The 16,026-nt window shown below is 43.2% G+C and overlaps 1 protein-coding gene across 1 annotated transcript in view; it reads left to right on the top strand.

Moving 5' to 3' along the window:
• The window catches only part of Hs3st3a1 (heparan sulfate-glucosamine 3-sulfotransferase 3A1), an 88,895-nt gene extending 86,100 nt beyond the window's left edge, over window positions 1-2,795 (top strand). Inside the window, exon 2 of the mRNA XM_060363505.1 lies at window positions 145-2,795. Coding sequence (XP_060219488.1) covers window positions 145-766 — 622 coding nt within the window. The 3' untranslated portion in view covers window positions 767-2,795. The remainder of the gene's footprint in view (window positions 1-144) is intronic.
• Window positions 2,796-16,026: the final 13,231 nt, after the last annotated feature.

Raw genomic sequence — 16,026 nt, 5'->3', positions numbered from 1 at the left:
CGCCATCAGACATTCAGGAAGTCAGCGAGCCGCAACTGCAACCCACAGGGAAGAACCCAGATGGGGGGCTTCTTCAGCTCCGGGGGTCCAGAAGGGGACTTGGCTTACTCTCCAGGCTCTAACGTGCCTTCCTGCCTCCCGCAGGGACCTGATGCCCAGAACCCTCGAGGGACAGATCACCATGGAGAAGACGCCCAGCTACTTCGTGACCCGGGAGGCCCCCGCGCGCATCTCGGCCATGTCCAAGGACACCAAGCTCATCGTGGTGGTGCGCGACCCGGTGACCAGGGCCATCTCGGACTACACGCAGACGCTGTCCAAGCGGCCGGACATCCCCAGCTTCGAGAGCCTGACGTTCCGCAACCGCAGCGCGGGCCTCATCGACACGTCCTGGAGCGCCATCCAGATCGGCCTGTACGCCAAGCACCTGGAGCCCTGGCTGCGCCACTTCCCGCTGCGCCAGATGCTCTTCGTGAGCGGGGAGCGGCTGGTCAGCGACCCGGCCGGCGAGCTGCGCCGCGTGCAGGATTTCCTGGGCCTCAAGCGCATCATCACCGACAAGCACTTCTACTTCAACCAGACCAAGGGCTTCCCGTGCCTCAAGAAGGCGGAGGGCAGCGGCAAGCCGCACTGCCTGGGCAAGACCAAGGGCCGCGCGCACCCCGCCATCGCGCGCGAGGTGCTGCGGCAGCTGCGTGACTTTTACCGGCCCTTCAACCGCAAGTTCTACCAGATGACCGGCCGCGACTTCGGCTGGGATGGATAGCAGATATAATTTAAAAAGGAAAAAATATATATATAAAAGTATAATATATTTTTGTACCAGTCGGTAGAGAAAAGACGGTTGAATGTTTGTGTATTAAGTATGTGTTGCAGTATTCCACCCCTCTCTGGTCCCCGTGGATAGCCAGCACCAAACATGTGCACAGTGGAAAAGGAGCCTCATCTCTTCAGTGTGTTTACGTTCTGAATACTCATTCAGAAAGGCTAAATCAGCGCCAGTACCCACTAACCTGTTTTAAGAAAATCCCCAGGGTGAACCTCTCTTTTTGTCAAGTACAGAAACCTGATAGACTTTGATACCTGGCCTTCCGCTTTTCTCTCTCTCTCCTGGTCACTTTTCCCATAAGTCACTTATCAGTTAGTGATACTCTGCGTATGCACAGGGCAGGTTTCCCTTGTCTTTACAGGGATCATCATTTTCTGTTTTAGAGATAGAGGAAACTGAGTCTCAGGGAGGTTGAATGTCTTACCTTAAAGCTGAATGGTGGATCCTGGGCAAAATCCTGCCTGCCACTTTTCCTCTATTTTATGACAACATCCCACCTTCCCTCCCCACCCCGGGGGGTGGGGCATAAGACACCTGGGGCTTTAGAAGACGCTCCGGAGTGATCCTGACAGGGCGGCAGGCGGGTCTATCTGAGTTCCAGGCCGGCCTAGGCGCCCAGCTTCATTACGTAGCCGTATTCAAGGAAGTCACTGAGATGGGGACACAAGCTCTTGCCTCTTGGCTGATCAAAGCATGCTGAGACAGGGAAATCTGACCTGTGGGCTGGTCATTTGAGTTAGAGAAATAACAGAATTCTTCTTTTGAAGGAAGATGAACAGATACAGCTAAGAGTATGGGAGAGTAGTGCTTACTGCTTGTTGATATGACTTTTTTTTTTAAGAAAAAGGTCTCTTCAATTAGAACTTACAAATACGAATTCCATTTTCCTTGTTTTAGAAACAGAATCTGCCTTCCTTTGTAGTATCTCATGTCTGACCTCAGCTCCTTCCCTGATCCTCCAGTTTTCCCAGACTGAGGCCTAACTGAGGCTCCTTCCCTGATCCTCCAGTTTTCCCAGACTGAGGCCTAACACTCTCTTTACCCACATTCTCCCCACTCCCGTTTCCTTCTCGTATGAATTATTGCCTGATGCTCATTAATGTTTGGAAAATATTCTAAGAAACATGGTTGTGGGTGGAACGCTGGCTTCTCCTCTGCTCCTACCTCCCATCCTCTGTCTAAATGGCTCAAATGAATCAATACTTTATTAAGAGCACTCCTTGCTCTGAGTGGATATTAACAAGATTAGCATTAATGGGAATTAAATTGGTTTAGCAAGGAGCACATATGCGCTGATCATATAAAACGTTCATAATTACTCTGTCAGTGACATTTTATCACATGTTTAAGACCAACAAGAACACATTTTCTATTCCATCAATATTTTCTTTATCTACTGAAATTTAAAGGGCCAGATACTCTAGTATACTAAAACAATGTCCTGCTTTTCTCTGCTGTCAATCAAGAAAACTAAAGATTATTTTATAATATGCTGGATGGCTGTGGGTTTATCGCAGATGCTCCCTCAAGGATGTACACGAATCTCTTAAGAAAACTAATACGGGGTTAAAATGAAGTGAAAACATCATTTTAAGTTTCCCTATATTTTGTCATCTTCAGGTTTATTTGTTGATATTTCATTTATGGGAATTATGCCCTAAACTCAGGTTGCTCTTTCCACTTTGTCTCCTTCACGTCTGCGCCCTCAGTGTTCAGTGCCACAGTCTGTTTTCAGTCAGGATGAGTCATCACCAGCAGCCGCCAGAGACTCATTTGAAACCCTGCTCATCTTTTAATTTGTTCTGTGTGCGCTTCTGAATCGGTTGTATTCCTCTCTCTGCCTGCCATTGTGCAAAAGCGGCTTGCACAAAAAAAAAAAAAAAAATCAGAATTGTATCTAACAGCGGCACTCGGTAACCTTCTTTTCCCATGGAAGAGATAATAAATGAACAAAATTGAGTGTGAAGGATCTCTTGCAAGTAGATGTTTTTGTTCATACTATTTAAGAAAGGAATGGAGAGTCCTCCAGGCAAACTTTCAAACTGCTGAGAGTCCCTAAAGGTGTCTAAGGATTTGAATCTGTGTAAGGAGCAAGACTGAGGCTCTCTCTGTCTCGCTCAGTTTCAGTGTGCAGAGCTCACTCCCGCTGTGAATGGAATTTGCCTGTCCCTTATGCTGTCCTTTTAGCTACTCCAAACAGCAGGCTTTGATCTCAGGTGGAACTCTTGGCCTCTCCTTCCTTAAAGCCTTCTCCGCAAAGCCACGCCCATCACCCCTGAGCTTTTCTTTGGTCTGCAGCATTGTCTAGGACAGCAGCTCCAGGCTGAAACCTTTTTTTTTTTTTTCCTGGAGCATGGGTATAGCATAAAAGAATATTACTCAGCACCTGAGGGCCATTGATTTTATTCCAATACCAGGGTTAATAAGCTTCTAGAAAATAAATGTTTATTATTCTACAAGAGTTAATTACACTCTAATTTTTTTTGTAGGATCTTCAACCTTAAAATAACTACAATGATGAGGTGGTTCAGATTTCCATCTTGCATTCAAATAGAGGGCTTAGAAACACGGATGCGCCTGTAAATACCAAACTCCCAATTTTACAGCTGTCAATGGGATGAGTTTCTCCCAACATCCTTGTCTGTTATGCCAGATGAGTCATATCTAAGTGAAACCCATCACCCACAAATGGTTCTGGAAAATAGTCACAGTGCAGATACCCCCTTCGGAAGCTGAGAGCAATTACTGCTCTTTCAGAGGACCTGAGCACTAACACTGAAAATCACTGAGCACTAACACTTGTAAGTCCAGTCCAGGTGATCCAATGTGCTCTTTTACCCTCTGGAAGTTGTGTGTGTGTGTGTGTGTGTGTGTGTGTGTGTGTGTGTGTATGCGTGTGCTTGCACACACACAGAACCTTTCAAAAATTAAATAATATCATTTTACTGTAAACAGCAACTCTCCACTCTCATAGCATTGCTTTATAGATGAGGAAATTAAGAGTTAAGAGTCTGGTCCTCAACAAGAGATTGCTTACCATTCCATGGTGATGTCCAGAGGCCATTTTTGTTGTGCCCAGAGGTAAGAGCTACTGCTATCTCAAGGGTAGATGTCAATGGTAGTAAATATCCTGTACTTCCCAGATGAACCTTCCAGACAAAGAATGGTGCCAACCAAGACACCCATCATGCTGAGGTTCCTGGCTTAATAGTCAGTCAGTCATAAGGTCAGTGTGTCTCTAGGAGCCAAGCATCGATGTCACATTTGTTCTGGTGCTTGTCTAATAGTCCGTCAGCCACTCTTGCGGCATTTCTGTTGAAACTTGTAGTGAGGAGATCCACATTTGATGCCCTTTGTCAGGAGAAGTATTAAAGAGAACGGAACGGGGCTTTCACAGTTACAGTCTCTACAGCAGTTTCTCCCAAATGGATAATCACATTTCCTTGAAGTAGAATCGGTAAACTTCAGGCGGGGGGGGGGGGGGGGAAATGACCCAACAAAACAGGCATTCTCAAGGTCAAATATTATAGTTTCAATTTGTGTATGTAATGTCATGATAGTATTTCTTGTCTTATGACAGAACAGAGTGCCAGAGATAAAGAAATACCCCTCTTTCTCCTTCATGACTCAATCCAGACAGATGTGATTCAGTTGCCATGCCTCAGGCAATAGCATAGGGGGCAGGGAAAGTCCTGTGGCCTCAAAGCACAGACACCCAGAATGTTGTGTTTTCTTATCGTAGATCCAGAAGAAAGCAGCCATGGTTCTAAAAAATAGGGCAAGTGTCCTTTGCAAACCTCTCTAAAAATTCACTTCAATTCTACAGCATCAAAGAAGAATAGGACTTCACCATCCGAACCTCAAGCCACTTTGGGAAACATCAGTGTTACTGTAGTATCCCTGGCCCTTGAAACATCATCATCAACACGTAGACACATCTGTATTCAGTCTCAGCCATGTGGGAGGAGAACATGAATAGGAAAATATGGGCTTGTTTGTTATATAATGGAGTCGTGAGATGGCGGGCCTTCCCTTTAAGGCCTGGCAAAAGCTGGGTCTGGGGAAATCATGAGACTGCAACATCTTTAATGAAGTGATAACATAATGAAGTTTAGCTGTTCTGGGAGGTAACAAAACTAAAAGTAAAAATTGCTTCTAATATCTGGAGCCATTGTGAGATATTAGGCAATATAAGTATGTTTGGGGCAATAACTCAGTTATTTTAGTTTAGTTTCCATATGCTGCTGGTATTCTTTTAATAGCCACATACTCAACAACTTCTTTCCCCCTGGTTTTACTGTCAAATAAAAAGTCACAGTCAATGGGGAACACAATCTCTTGAGTCCTTTTTTTTCTCCCCGCATGTCTGGGTGCGGTAATCTAGTGCTTTTGAGAACTGGGTGTGAGAAGCTTCAGTCCTTGCTTAGCTCTGCTGGGCGGAACTTGAGGAGGCGGTATCAGCTTTTGTCACTTCACGTGCTGGCAAACTATAGTCCATGTGCTCCGGGCGTCTCTCAGTGTCAGTTTACAGTACACTTGGAGTGTCTGTCAGCCCTGGAATCTTGTCTTTGTTGGGAATGATGCAATGGCTCCTTTGCCTCCCTTCCCACCTCCTATTTCCATGTGTGCATCTCTGCTTAGTGCCTTTTCCAACCTCATGTTGCTGGTGGGACTGATCTTTGGTTCCTGACTCTACTGACCTTTCCAAATGAACATACCCAAGGATGTTCACCTTTGGCTGCTGGATCCTGGAGAAATATTGTAGTCTACCTTGAACAACTGTTGTCAGCTTCAGTTCTCAGGAAGCAATGAGTATGCCCAATGTCAACACCTAGGAAGGTGCAGGTGCCTCTGTCACACAAGTGCTTTCATTACTAGAAAATGTCCCAACCTTCAACTGTGCTGGTTTAAAGCTTCCCCATGGAAGAAGCTTTCTTCCTCCCTCTGATAACATGAAATACAAGAATAGCAGCAGCTTTGGCCTCAACAGTATGGGGTCCTCCAAGGGCTGAGCTGGCCCTTCTGCACCTACTCATAAATCCTGGTCCCTCTCAGAGTCCTGGGCCTCTGTTGCTTGATGAGGCCATTAATTAAAAGTTCAACATCAAGAGGATGACAGTCAATGAGTGCAGAGAGCACTGGAAATGTGTCTCTTCCACTAGCCTCCTCTGCCTTTATTTTTACCTTCCCACTGAGGTTGCAAATCTCTTACATGCAGTTACAGTGCCCACTGTCAGTTTCCCACCTAATCTCCAGTATTTACCCCTTGGTGTCTTACCAATCTGGTATCCTCTGTTCATGCCCACTTTGTCTATGAAGTCCCACTTAATTACTTGACTCTCTCCCCATTTTCTCAACCCAATCTTTGTCCATTCTTTTGGGACCCTTGTCTATGCTTCTGTATCTGTGATGTTTTCTAGGAAACTGAAGCTGCTCTAGGTATGTCCCTGTTGTCCATCATCTCCATGAGGGTTATGGCTTCCCACATGCTATTGAGTCTGGGGATGAGAATGATAGTGAACAATGTAACGATATCCCTTAGTTTATGTGGCACTCCATGCCTTCATCTAGCTAGATAGCTTTGCTTACCTGAGAAACATGTTTTCATTTAACCTCTTTGGGGAAGGAAGGGTCACTGAGATAGAGTTTTACTCTATAGCCCAGGATGGCCTTAAACTTGCAGCAGTTCTCCTGCCTCAGCCTTGCAAGAGCTAGGATTTCAAGCCTTTATATCATGCCTGCTTTCACCTCCTCTTTTTAATGACATGCTTCGGACTCTACCATCTCCTTCTGCCCTAATGATGAAACAATCTTATTTATGCATTTGCTTAGCCAGCAATGTTAAAGCCAACTGAATTACTCAGTATTGCAAAGTCTCCATTTCTTATTAAAGAGTCAAAACAACAAAGACAACCAACCCCACCAGCAGGACATGCTGGAAGATATAACATGCTGTTTGTTTTTAGGTATTTTTTGTCTTATACATGTGGGTGTTTTGGCTACATGCATATATATACATCATGTATGTAACAAGGACTCCATAAGAGGACATTAGATTCCCTGGAACTAGAGATACATATAATTGTTATCATGTAGATGCTGGGAATCAAAACAGTGTCCTCCATAAGAGCAGCCAGTGTTTTCAATGGCTGAGCCATCTCTCCAACCTCTGGAATTATTTTTGAATGGGGCTGTCAGCAGTCACTACTTTGATTGCATTTTTTAAAATGGACGCTTTCTATCACTTTTTTTCCTTATAGGCTCTGGAAACTATGGCCAAAATTTGCTGTTATTCATGGATATCAATGTTAGGCATTGCAGTGCATACCTGTAATCTCAGAACTCAAGAGACTGGTGCTGAACAAACACAAGCTTGTAGCCAGCTAGGGTACAGAATAAGAACTGTCTCAGGAGAAACAATAAATCTACCCTTTCACCCCCAAAGCCACCAAATTATCTGTGCCACATAGCCACCAAATCCTTCTTCCTTCTCCTAATCTATCCCATTGTCATGGTAAGAAAATACGTCATTGCTTATGAGTTGTGCAACTGTATGTCATTTCCCTCATTCTTGGATATCCTGACATTAACCCAGCCCTGAGCTCTGGGGACCTGCTTTCTTTCCCTGCTTCTGAAATAATTCTGTGAGACAGACTCAGCAAGGACACTGTTAACAACAGCTTCTAAATGGAGGCTCTCCTGATCAATCAATTTTGCCCCTTTAATTTACAGATTGCCCCCCACCACCACCTTGAATAGTAAAGCTCTCATCTCTTTGATCTGGTCTAGACAGGCTGCTTTTCCTTTGACATGTTATTTTCTGTAACTTCTCATGCTCTTCTGCCTCTTTTGCCCTTTCCACTTTTGCAAAAGAAGGGGTAGGGCTTTTCTACAGAGAACTCACCATTTAGGAATGGGGAATCTGCTTCCTGCCTGTGATCAGCCACTCCTGCATCTTCTGAATCTAGGGTTCTTTGGCAGGTGGTGGGGACAGCAGAAAAGACTGCTTTCTGAGCAGGAACTGTATCAGCCTGGATTTGTGGGAAATTACTCTGATTCTGGAGGCATTTTCTCAACTCCCATTCATCTTCTAGACTTTATAATTTTTTAATGAATACACATATAATTAATATATAATATAATATATAATATACGTATAATTAATTGTGCTAACTACATTGGCAATGTTGTCTTAGAACCATTATTTCCATTCATTTCTAGTCTGAACCTATTACCCCCCCCAAACAGAAACCCCTTATTCACTAAACATTAACTTCCCACTCTCTCCGCTGCCTGCCCCTGGTGACACTATGCTACTTTAAGTCTCTGTGCGTGGTAACTGTAGACACTCGTGTGAGCAGAATAGTGTGACAGGCAGCTCTTTGTAGCTGCTGTATTCCCCCAGCACAAGTATTTCAAGCTTTCTTCACACTGGAACAGGTTCTCAGGATTCCTTTCCTTATAGAAAGTACAGTATTTCATAACATAAATACACACATACAGAGATATGTGCCATGCCCTCTTTATTTTTCATTCATTGACCAGCACACAGTAGGTCTGCTTCTACTCTTTGACAGTTGGGAATATAAGGCTGCTGTGACCATTGTACACAGTTACCTATTGGACAGTCTGGCTTCAGTTTCCTGAGTGCACACCTATGAATGGAATTTGCTGCATCGTGTGGAGACTCTGCATAACTTTTAAAAGAACTTCTAAGTATCTTCCTATGATGATGACAACATTCTGCACTCCTGCCAGCAACGTGGGAAAGGCCTTGCATAGTCACCAATGGTTACTTTCTGTTTGCTTTTGCAAACTGATATCCCGTTAGGGTGTAAAGGGAAAGAGCCCCTTTGATTCCCACCCTTCTCCTTGCCCTTGCACCCTCTTGGCTCCTTTATAGTGGCACCTGGACCTGCTTCTCCCTCTGTTGGCCTTTCATGTCTTCCTTGCTCTCCTTGTCCTTACTGTTTCTGTCAGTCTTTGCTTCCACAGCAGGAACCATCTAGTCTCCTCTTCTCCAATTATTTCCCTTGTCTTCTCCCAAACTTTTCATGCCTTGAAATGCTTAAAGCATGGTCTGGCTTCACCTGGATGAATTCTAATTTGCCTATCTTTCATGACCTGGAAGCTGACTCACTTGTTCTTTCTCAAAATACTTCCACACTTGTGCCCAGCCTTCCAGAGAGACCACATTCTGTCTCCTCTGGATGGGAGGTCCTCATTTTTTTTTTCAAGTAATCCTCCTACCTGCACCAAAGCTGTGATAAACCATCTATGCTTTCATGTATCAACCAAAACCCTATGAGTTCTAGAGTCCAAATTCTCCATTTTTATGTCTGAAGTAACCCATACAAACAGCCCCTGTTTGCTATTTAGTCATAATTCTCTCTTTAAGTGAAAGAACACACAACAGCGAACACAAGCTTGCTTGAGAGAATCACGTGAGTAAAAGCATATACAACTGTGTTTCATTGGTTTTCATGTCACAAAATACAAGTATTGCTAGATGCTTGCTGCTGTGTCGGTGAGAAGGATGCTACGGAAAAGAATTTAGGAGCATCTAGTGGTCAGAGACCAACCTTCCCAGGATGGGCTGTAAAGGCCCAAGCCGTAAATGGGCAGCCATATCCAGAGAAGCTCCACTACCTTCCATAGTTTGCACAAATTCTGAAACAGTCGTCCTCCGTGCACAAGAAATATGTTCCCATAGCCCAGATGAAGACCTGCAACTGGATAGCACCATACCTTACACATGCTGTATTTTCCTATACATACAATCAGGCATGTGATTAAGTTCAGTTTATAAATTAACACAGTAAGACACTCGTTGCTAAAATGGAGCAATGATACGGACAGGTATATACCTCGGCCCATCTCCTTTAGTGTATTCACCGGACCTACCAGCAGCCTTCTCTCCATCTACCAAGGCAGGAAAGCAGACTGGATGGTAGCCTTGTATCGGAAGCCACCCAAATACCTGCAGCCCTCTCCCTAGGGCTTGAAGGCTTAGTGGTCTCTTCTTTAGTCAAACTAGAGGTAAGCAGAGCTTAGGTATAAAGAAGTTGTTCCAATGCCTGTGACTCATGTAATGGACAAATGCATTATTCCTCTGGTCTGAACATACTGCTTGCAGGAGCTTAAAAGAGAATTCTTCACAGTGTTCTCTGACTTTCTTAGTCTTAGACTTGCTCTCTGAGGTTTCAAGTACCCACCAAACATAGTCTTAACATGTTACATGGAAAATTCCAGAAACTTGCATTCACAAGTCCTAAATCACATACCATCTTTGAAGCAAAATGAAATATATTTTGTACTAAGTGAACGGTTTTTATTAATTTTTATATTAATCACAGGTTATTTACTTTGTATCCCAGCTGTAGCCCCCTCCCTCATTCCCTCCTAATCCCACCCTCCCTCCCTCATCTCTTCCCTGTCCCTTTCCAAGTCCACTGCTGGGAAGGTCTTCCTCCCCTTCCATCTGACCCTAGCTTATCAGGTATCTTCAAGACCGGCTGCCATGTCCTCCTCTGTGGCCTAGCAAGACTATACCTCCCTGGGAGGGAGGGTAGGTAAAGGAGCCAGTCATTGATTTCATGTCAGAAATAGTTCCTGTTCTTCTTACTAGGGAAACCCACTTGGTTCCTGAGCTACCATGGGCTTTTTTTCTAGTTCCATTCATTCACCAAAAAGTTTCATGATTTTATTGTCCTTTACACCTAAATACATACAGCTGTTTCATTATTGTTTTATCAATTGAAGGACATCCAAGTTGTAACCATTCTCAAGGTATTGTGAATACAGCAGCAATGTATGTGGCTAAGCAAATATATGTAGAATAGGAGGTAAAGTCCTTTGGGCATATGCCACTGAGTGATATAACTGGGTGATAGGGTGGGTTATTTTTAGTTTTTTTTTTTTAATATTCCACAGTGATATCCATACTGGCAGGACCCGGATGCAATCTGATCAACAGCGAATGAGTGTTATATTTTTCCACATCATCTCCAACAATAGTTGCTGTCTGTTCAGTTGATTTTTCTCATTATGAGAAATGGAATCTTCTACTGTTGAGATTGGTCCATCCTCAGATCCCTTGCTTTTGACTATCCACAGATCTCCTGCCTTGGTTATGTCTAGGAGGATTCAAGATTTATTCCGTGAACATTCACCCACAGTCTTTTCCTGAGTTACATTGGGCTTGATTCTTTTCTCTTTAAGAAACTGTTGCTCAATTATTCGCTTGTCTTCATCTGTATCTATCATTCTACTTACCTCTACCTATCTAATTATCTATCCATCCATATATCTATCATCTATCTATCTATCTATCTATCTATCTATCTATCTATCTATCTGTGTGCATGTCCATGCACATTCATGCAAGCATGGACAGAGCCCATGCAGGAGCTGAAAAACAGTTCGAGGAGTGGGCTCTCTCTTTGACATGATGTGCCCTCTCACAGCCTCAAAAATGTGCTGATGACTGTCCAAGCTTCAGGCTCCATGAGCTGTCCACCCACTGCCATTTGTCTCCCTCAAAGAAGAGTTATTCTACTCCAACATGACTCCATCACTCCCTCTTGACTCCCTTCTTGAACCCACTTTTTCTACTCATCAGATGAGCTTCCCAGTCCTCCCTCGTTCAGATCGTTTGCACCTGGCTGGTCACTGGAATGTGATAAAGATAGGTCTCTCAGTGGCTGTCAGAGGATATGAATAATGGGCCACTGTTGAGGAAACATTTTGAAGAAGATTTCACCTCAACAACGCTAGTCTCTTCTTAATTACTGATAACCTCCCAACTCCAGATAACCAGCATCCATATCCCAGCAAAGCAGAGGATTCACTTTAGTGGTTCTGGTACCTTGTTAATCTCAGCTTATTCTTCATCCCCAGCCAGCAAGAACCACAGATTCTTCACACAAACAGACCAGTAGTGTCTTTGCTCCACTATGAAACTTCACAAGCCAGGCCTCCATCTTCTGCACTGCTGTCAATATTTTTATCAGCTAAGCTCCTACAGAACAGCCCACTGAGGTCTCTGCACTCAATGGCTTTCCTAGCTCAAAGAGCCCAAGTCCTTCCACAATTTCCCTCAAAATAACGTGGTCACTTCTGTCACAGCAATACCCCACAATCCTAGTATCAACATGTCTTAGTTAGGGTTACTATTGCCGTGATGAAACACCATGACAAAAGCAATTTGGGGAGGAAAAGGTTTATTCAGATTATGCTTCCACATCACAGTTTATCATCAAAGGAACTCAGGACAGAAACTCACACAAGGCAGGGACTTGGAGGCAAGAGCTGATGTAGAGGCCATGAAGGAATGCTGCTTACTGACTTGCTGCTCCTGGCCTGCTCAGCCTGCTTTCTTTATTCATTATTATTACTTTATTTTTTATATTAATTATAGTTTACTCACTTTGTATCCCCTCCTTCATTCCCTCCCAATCCCACTCTCCCACCCTCATCTCCTCCCATGCCCGTTTTCTGTTAGAACTCAGGACCACAATTGCCTGAGCCCTCCCATCACTCATTCAGAACACGCTCTACAGGCTTGCCTATAGCCTGATCTTATGGAAGCATTTTCTTAATTGAGGCTGTTTCTTCTCAGATAACTCTAGCTTATATCAAGTCAACACAAAACTATTCAGCACAGACATTGTCAGCCTCTATCTATACTGTAGATAGATTCATATAGATTCTATAGGAATTGTAATAACATATTTCATTAAGCAAGATGAAACTGATCCACATAGGGTTGAAACCCTGCTGAATAGGAGGCTAGATACATCAAAACTCACAACCTGGTATCTTTTCAGCTTCTTCCGACTCCATATGTAAAACAAAATCTCATCACCGATGGTCCTTGCAGAGTGTCAGTGAAGAACAGGGGCTTTCAGTTTGATTTTTTGCTTTATCCCTTTGTAGCTGTGTGCTGCTGGGGACACACAATTCCTCAGTGCCTCAGCTTCTTGTTCATTAAGGGTTGATGGCTGTTCCCACAACATGGGATTCTACAAGCGTTAATATATGCGAAGTATTCCTGTGCATGCTTCAGCTCTGCACATGTTGGACCCATTTTTCTTATGGGCTTCTAGACCTCTCTGCAGAGATGCAATCTGAGATAACTGAGTTACCTCTTAAGATTATTTTACCTTGAAATTGGCAGAATGCTCACATATGTACTGGCAGTTTCCAAATGCTAAGGCTTGCTAACAAATTGTCTTCATTTATGTGGAACTATAACAAATTGATATAGACTGTGTGGCTTACGAAGAATACACACACACACACACACACACACACATCTGTGAGACTGAAAGTGTGAGATCAGGATGCTGGCAAGATTGGTTATGTAATGAGGGCTGACTTTGGTTCAGAAACATGTATGTTCTTGCTTTGCCCACATGGAAAAGGGGACATGCTGTCATTGAGAAGTCTGATTTATGAGGTCATTAATCATCTACCCACTAACTAAACACATCAAAAATGCCCCACCTCTGACTATATTACATGGGTGATAGGATTTCAACATACACCTTGTAGGAGAAGACAGAACATAAATGTCTGTGACACACATTGATGAAATCTGATTTCATGGTTTTGTGTCTCTGTCTTTTTCAGAATGAAACCATGAGCTCCTGTAGGCTTCTCCATGGTAAGTGGTCCAAGAGCAAATACAAACCAAGTTTTCTTCATGGAGTGGCCTGCTAAAAAAGGTACCCCACTTCAAAGCTGTGAGGGGTTCCTGCTACCTCCTCCTGATAAGGGATCTTCATGATTGCCACTGTTTGTGATGCATAAGTCATATGAAGTGATTTCCATATTGATGGTAAACAGGTCTGAATGTTCATCAAACAAATCCCCAGATGAATTCTGGTTGTGATATGTGCCAATTCTAGAACTTAAATTGCTGTTATAGACACAGTGGCCTGGTAAGCTTATAGCCTAAGCCACAACACACTTCTGCAAAGCTTGGTGAAGGCTGAGGTGATGGCTTGGTGGTTGAAGTATTTGTCACACAAGTATCAAGTGAGTGAGGACCTTGGTTTAGAGACTGAGAACCCACATGAACGGTGCTAGGTGGGGTTAGTGGCCAGTGATAGTGGCCTGCCTGTAATTCCAGTGCTGTAGAGATGGGCGCAGAATACTCCTGGGCAAATAAACTAGCTAGACCAGCCCTTTCTGTGAGCTCTCCAAAGGGAAGACACTACCCCAGGAATAAGCCAAGGAATAACTGTGCTGGCAGGTACCACATCTTACCATGAACACCTTTAGTGGCATTGCTATAAAGTGAAGACTTTTGCTATGAAATAAGACTGACCTGCTGTGCAATGAACGTTTCCAAGGTCTCTAGCTTTATAGATGGGGTCATTACTAACGTTTTATGTGCCAGTCCAGGAGGTTGCAGTTTTAGCTTCCTAATCTTTTTGTTGTTGTTAAAAGATAGGGGAGGTCCTCCTCTCCTTCCTTCTGATCTTAGTCTATCGGATCTCATCAGGAGTGGCTGCATTGACATCTTCTGTGGCCTGGTAAGGCTGCTCCTCCCTCAGGGGGAGGTGATCAAAGAGCAGGCCAATCAAATTATGTCAGAGGCAGTCCCTCTTCCCATTACTATGTAAACCACTTGGACACTAAACTGCCATGGGCTACGTCTGTGCAGGGGTCTCTGGGAAGAAACCTGTGTTCAAATTTTCTGGTTCTGTTGCTTTCCTTGGGGAGTTGGGGAGGGGCATGCATGAAGAAGGGGGATGGAGGGTGGGATAGGGAGGGAAGGAGGGAGGGGCTCATGGGGGGATACAAAGTGAATAAAGTGTAATTAATAAAAGTTAAAAAAAAAAAGTTGTGACTTCCCAAAAGTAAATCTGAAATTCTCAAGGCTCTTGGTAAACATATTAAGATTCATAAAAATATGTAACTTAACAGATTCCATTAATAATTTGGCTCGATCGATCCAACCATGCTGTCCAGTTTAGGACTTTCTTCCCGCATTAGCGGACAAGAAGCAGAAAAGCCACACCAGGTGGTGTGGTTCAAGTGTTCCATTGGCACAACTTGTTTCCTATTTGCTGAAGCAGAAATATTTTTGGTATGTGCTACAGAAAGGAGGCTCTCTGTCAGAAGTTCTAAGTCTCTTGTCCTGTCTGACAATCATTAATATTTTACAGATATCCTCTCAAGGCATCCAAAAAAGCCTTTCCATGTCTGAGTCATCAAAAAAAGTAGCTTTTACCTACTAAACATATATGAATGTTTTGAGCCTCCCAAAATTTCCTCTCCTGGAAGAACTCCTCAACAGCTTCCTCGGTAGAGACAGGACTTCTGTCTCACACTGGTTCTTGAATACTTCTGAAAGTTGGTGGGGGTTTCATTCAATTGTCTCTGTTCTGTAGCTTTGCTCACCCCAAAGATGTGAGCCAGAAACTACTTAGTGCAAGAAATGGGAGTGCACCATAGGAAAACTACTAAGGAAATTATGGACGAAATCACCCAATTAATAAATCTTGCTTTAAGTAGGAGGTTCCTGCTTCAAATGAAGTTATTACACTGTATAATAAATATGATGTTTTCTCTTTTTATGTTATACAAAATATTTTTCTATGATAAAAATTTAAGGATATAAAACATGTCTTCAGATATATTTTATGTGGGGCATTTCTCTTTCAGTGTTATTTTAACTTAAAAATAAATTTTGCTTGTGTTTTTTTATTTTATTTAGTAAAGGCCTTTCATACCGCACAAGGACATTGACTATAAATTTCCTGATACTTAATTCCAGACATCATTCCTGAAGATCTCAACATTACCGGTGATGTGATCAGGACTTTAATGCTAATATTAGCCTTGTGCTCTTTGCAATAAATCACATCAAACCCTGCATTTAATGTGGTCCTTGCTCATATGCAAATCAGCTATAACTAACAATCTTCCAGTCTGCAAGAATCACAGTGGTAACTTTTTTCTGATTAAGTAATAGTTAGCTGGAGTTTATTAATTAGATGGTTTTCTTACCTTAATCCTCTCAGGTTTCTAATATGAATCATGTGTATATGTGTGTGTACATGTTTGTGCATTTGTGTTCATAAGAGTGCTCATGTGTATGTGTGTGTAAGTATCCCCATGCCTGTAGAGGATATGCCTCGTGTCTTTGTTAGCTGCTCTCTATCCTCCTTCTCTCATTGAACCTG

This window comes from Meriones unguiculatus, chromosome 11 (genome assembly GCF_030254825.1).
Source record: "Meriones unguiculatus strain TT.TT164.6M chromosome 11, Bangor_MerUng_6.1, whole genome shotgun sequence".
NCBI classification, from domain to species: Eukaryota; Metazoa; Chordata; class Mammalia; order Rodentia; family Muridae; genus Meriones; species Meriones unguiculatus.
The sequence above is the reverse complement of the archived record's forward strand: the minus strand, read 5'-3'. Positions and strand labels throughout refer to the sequence as shown.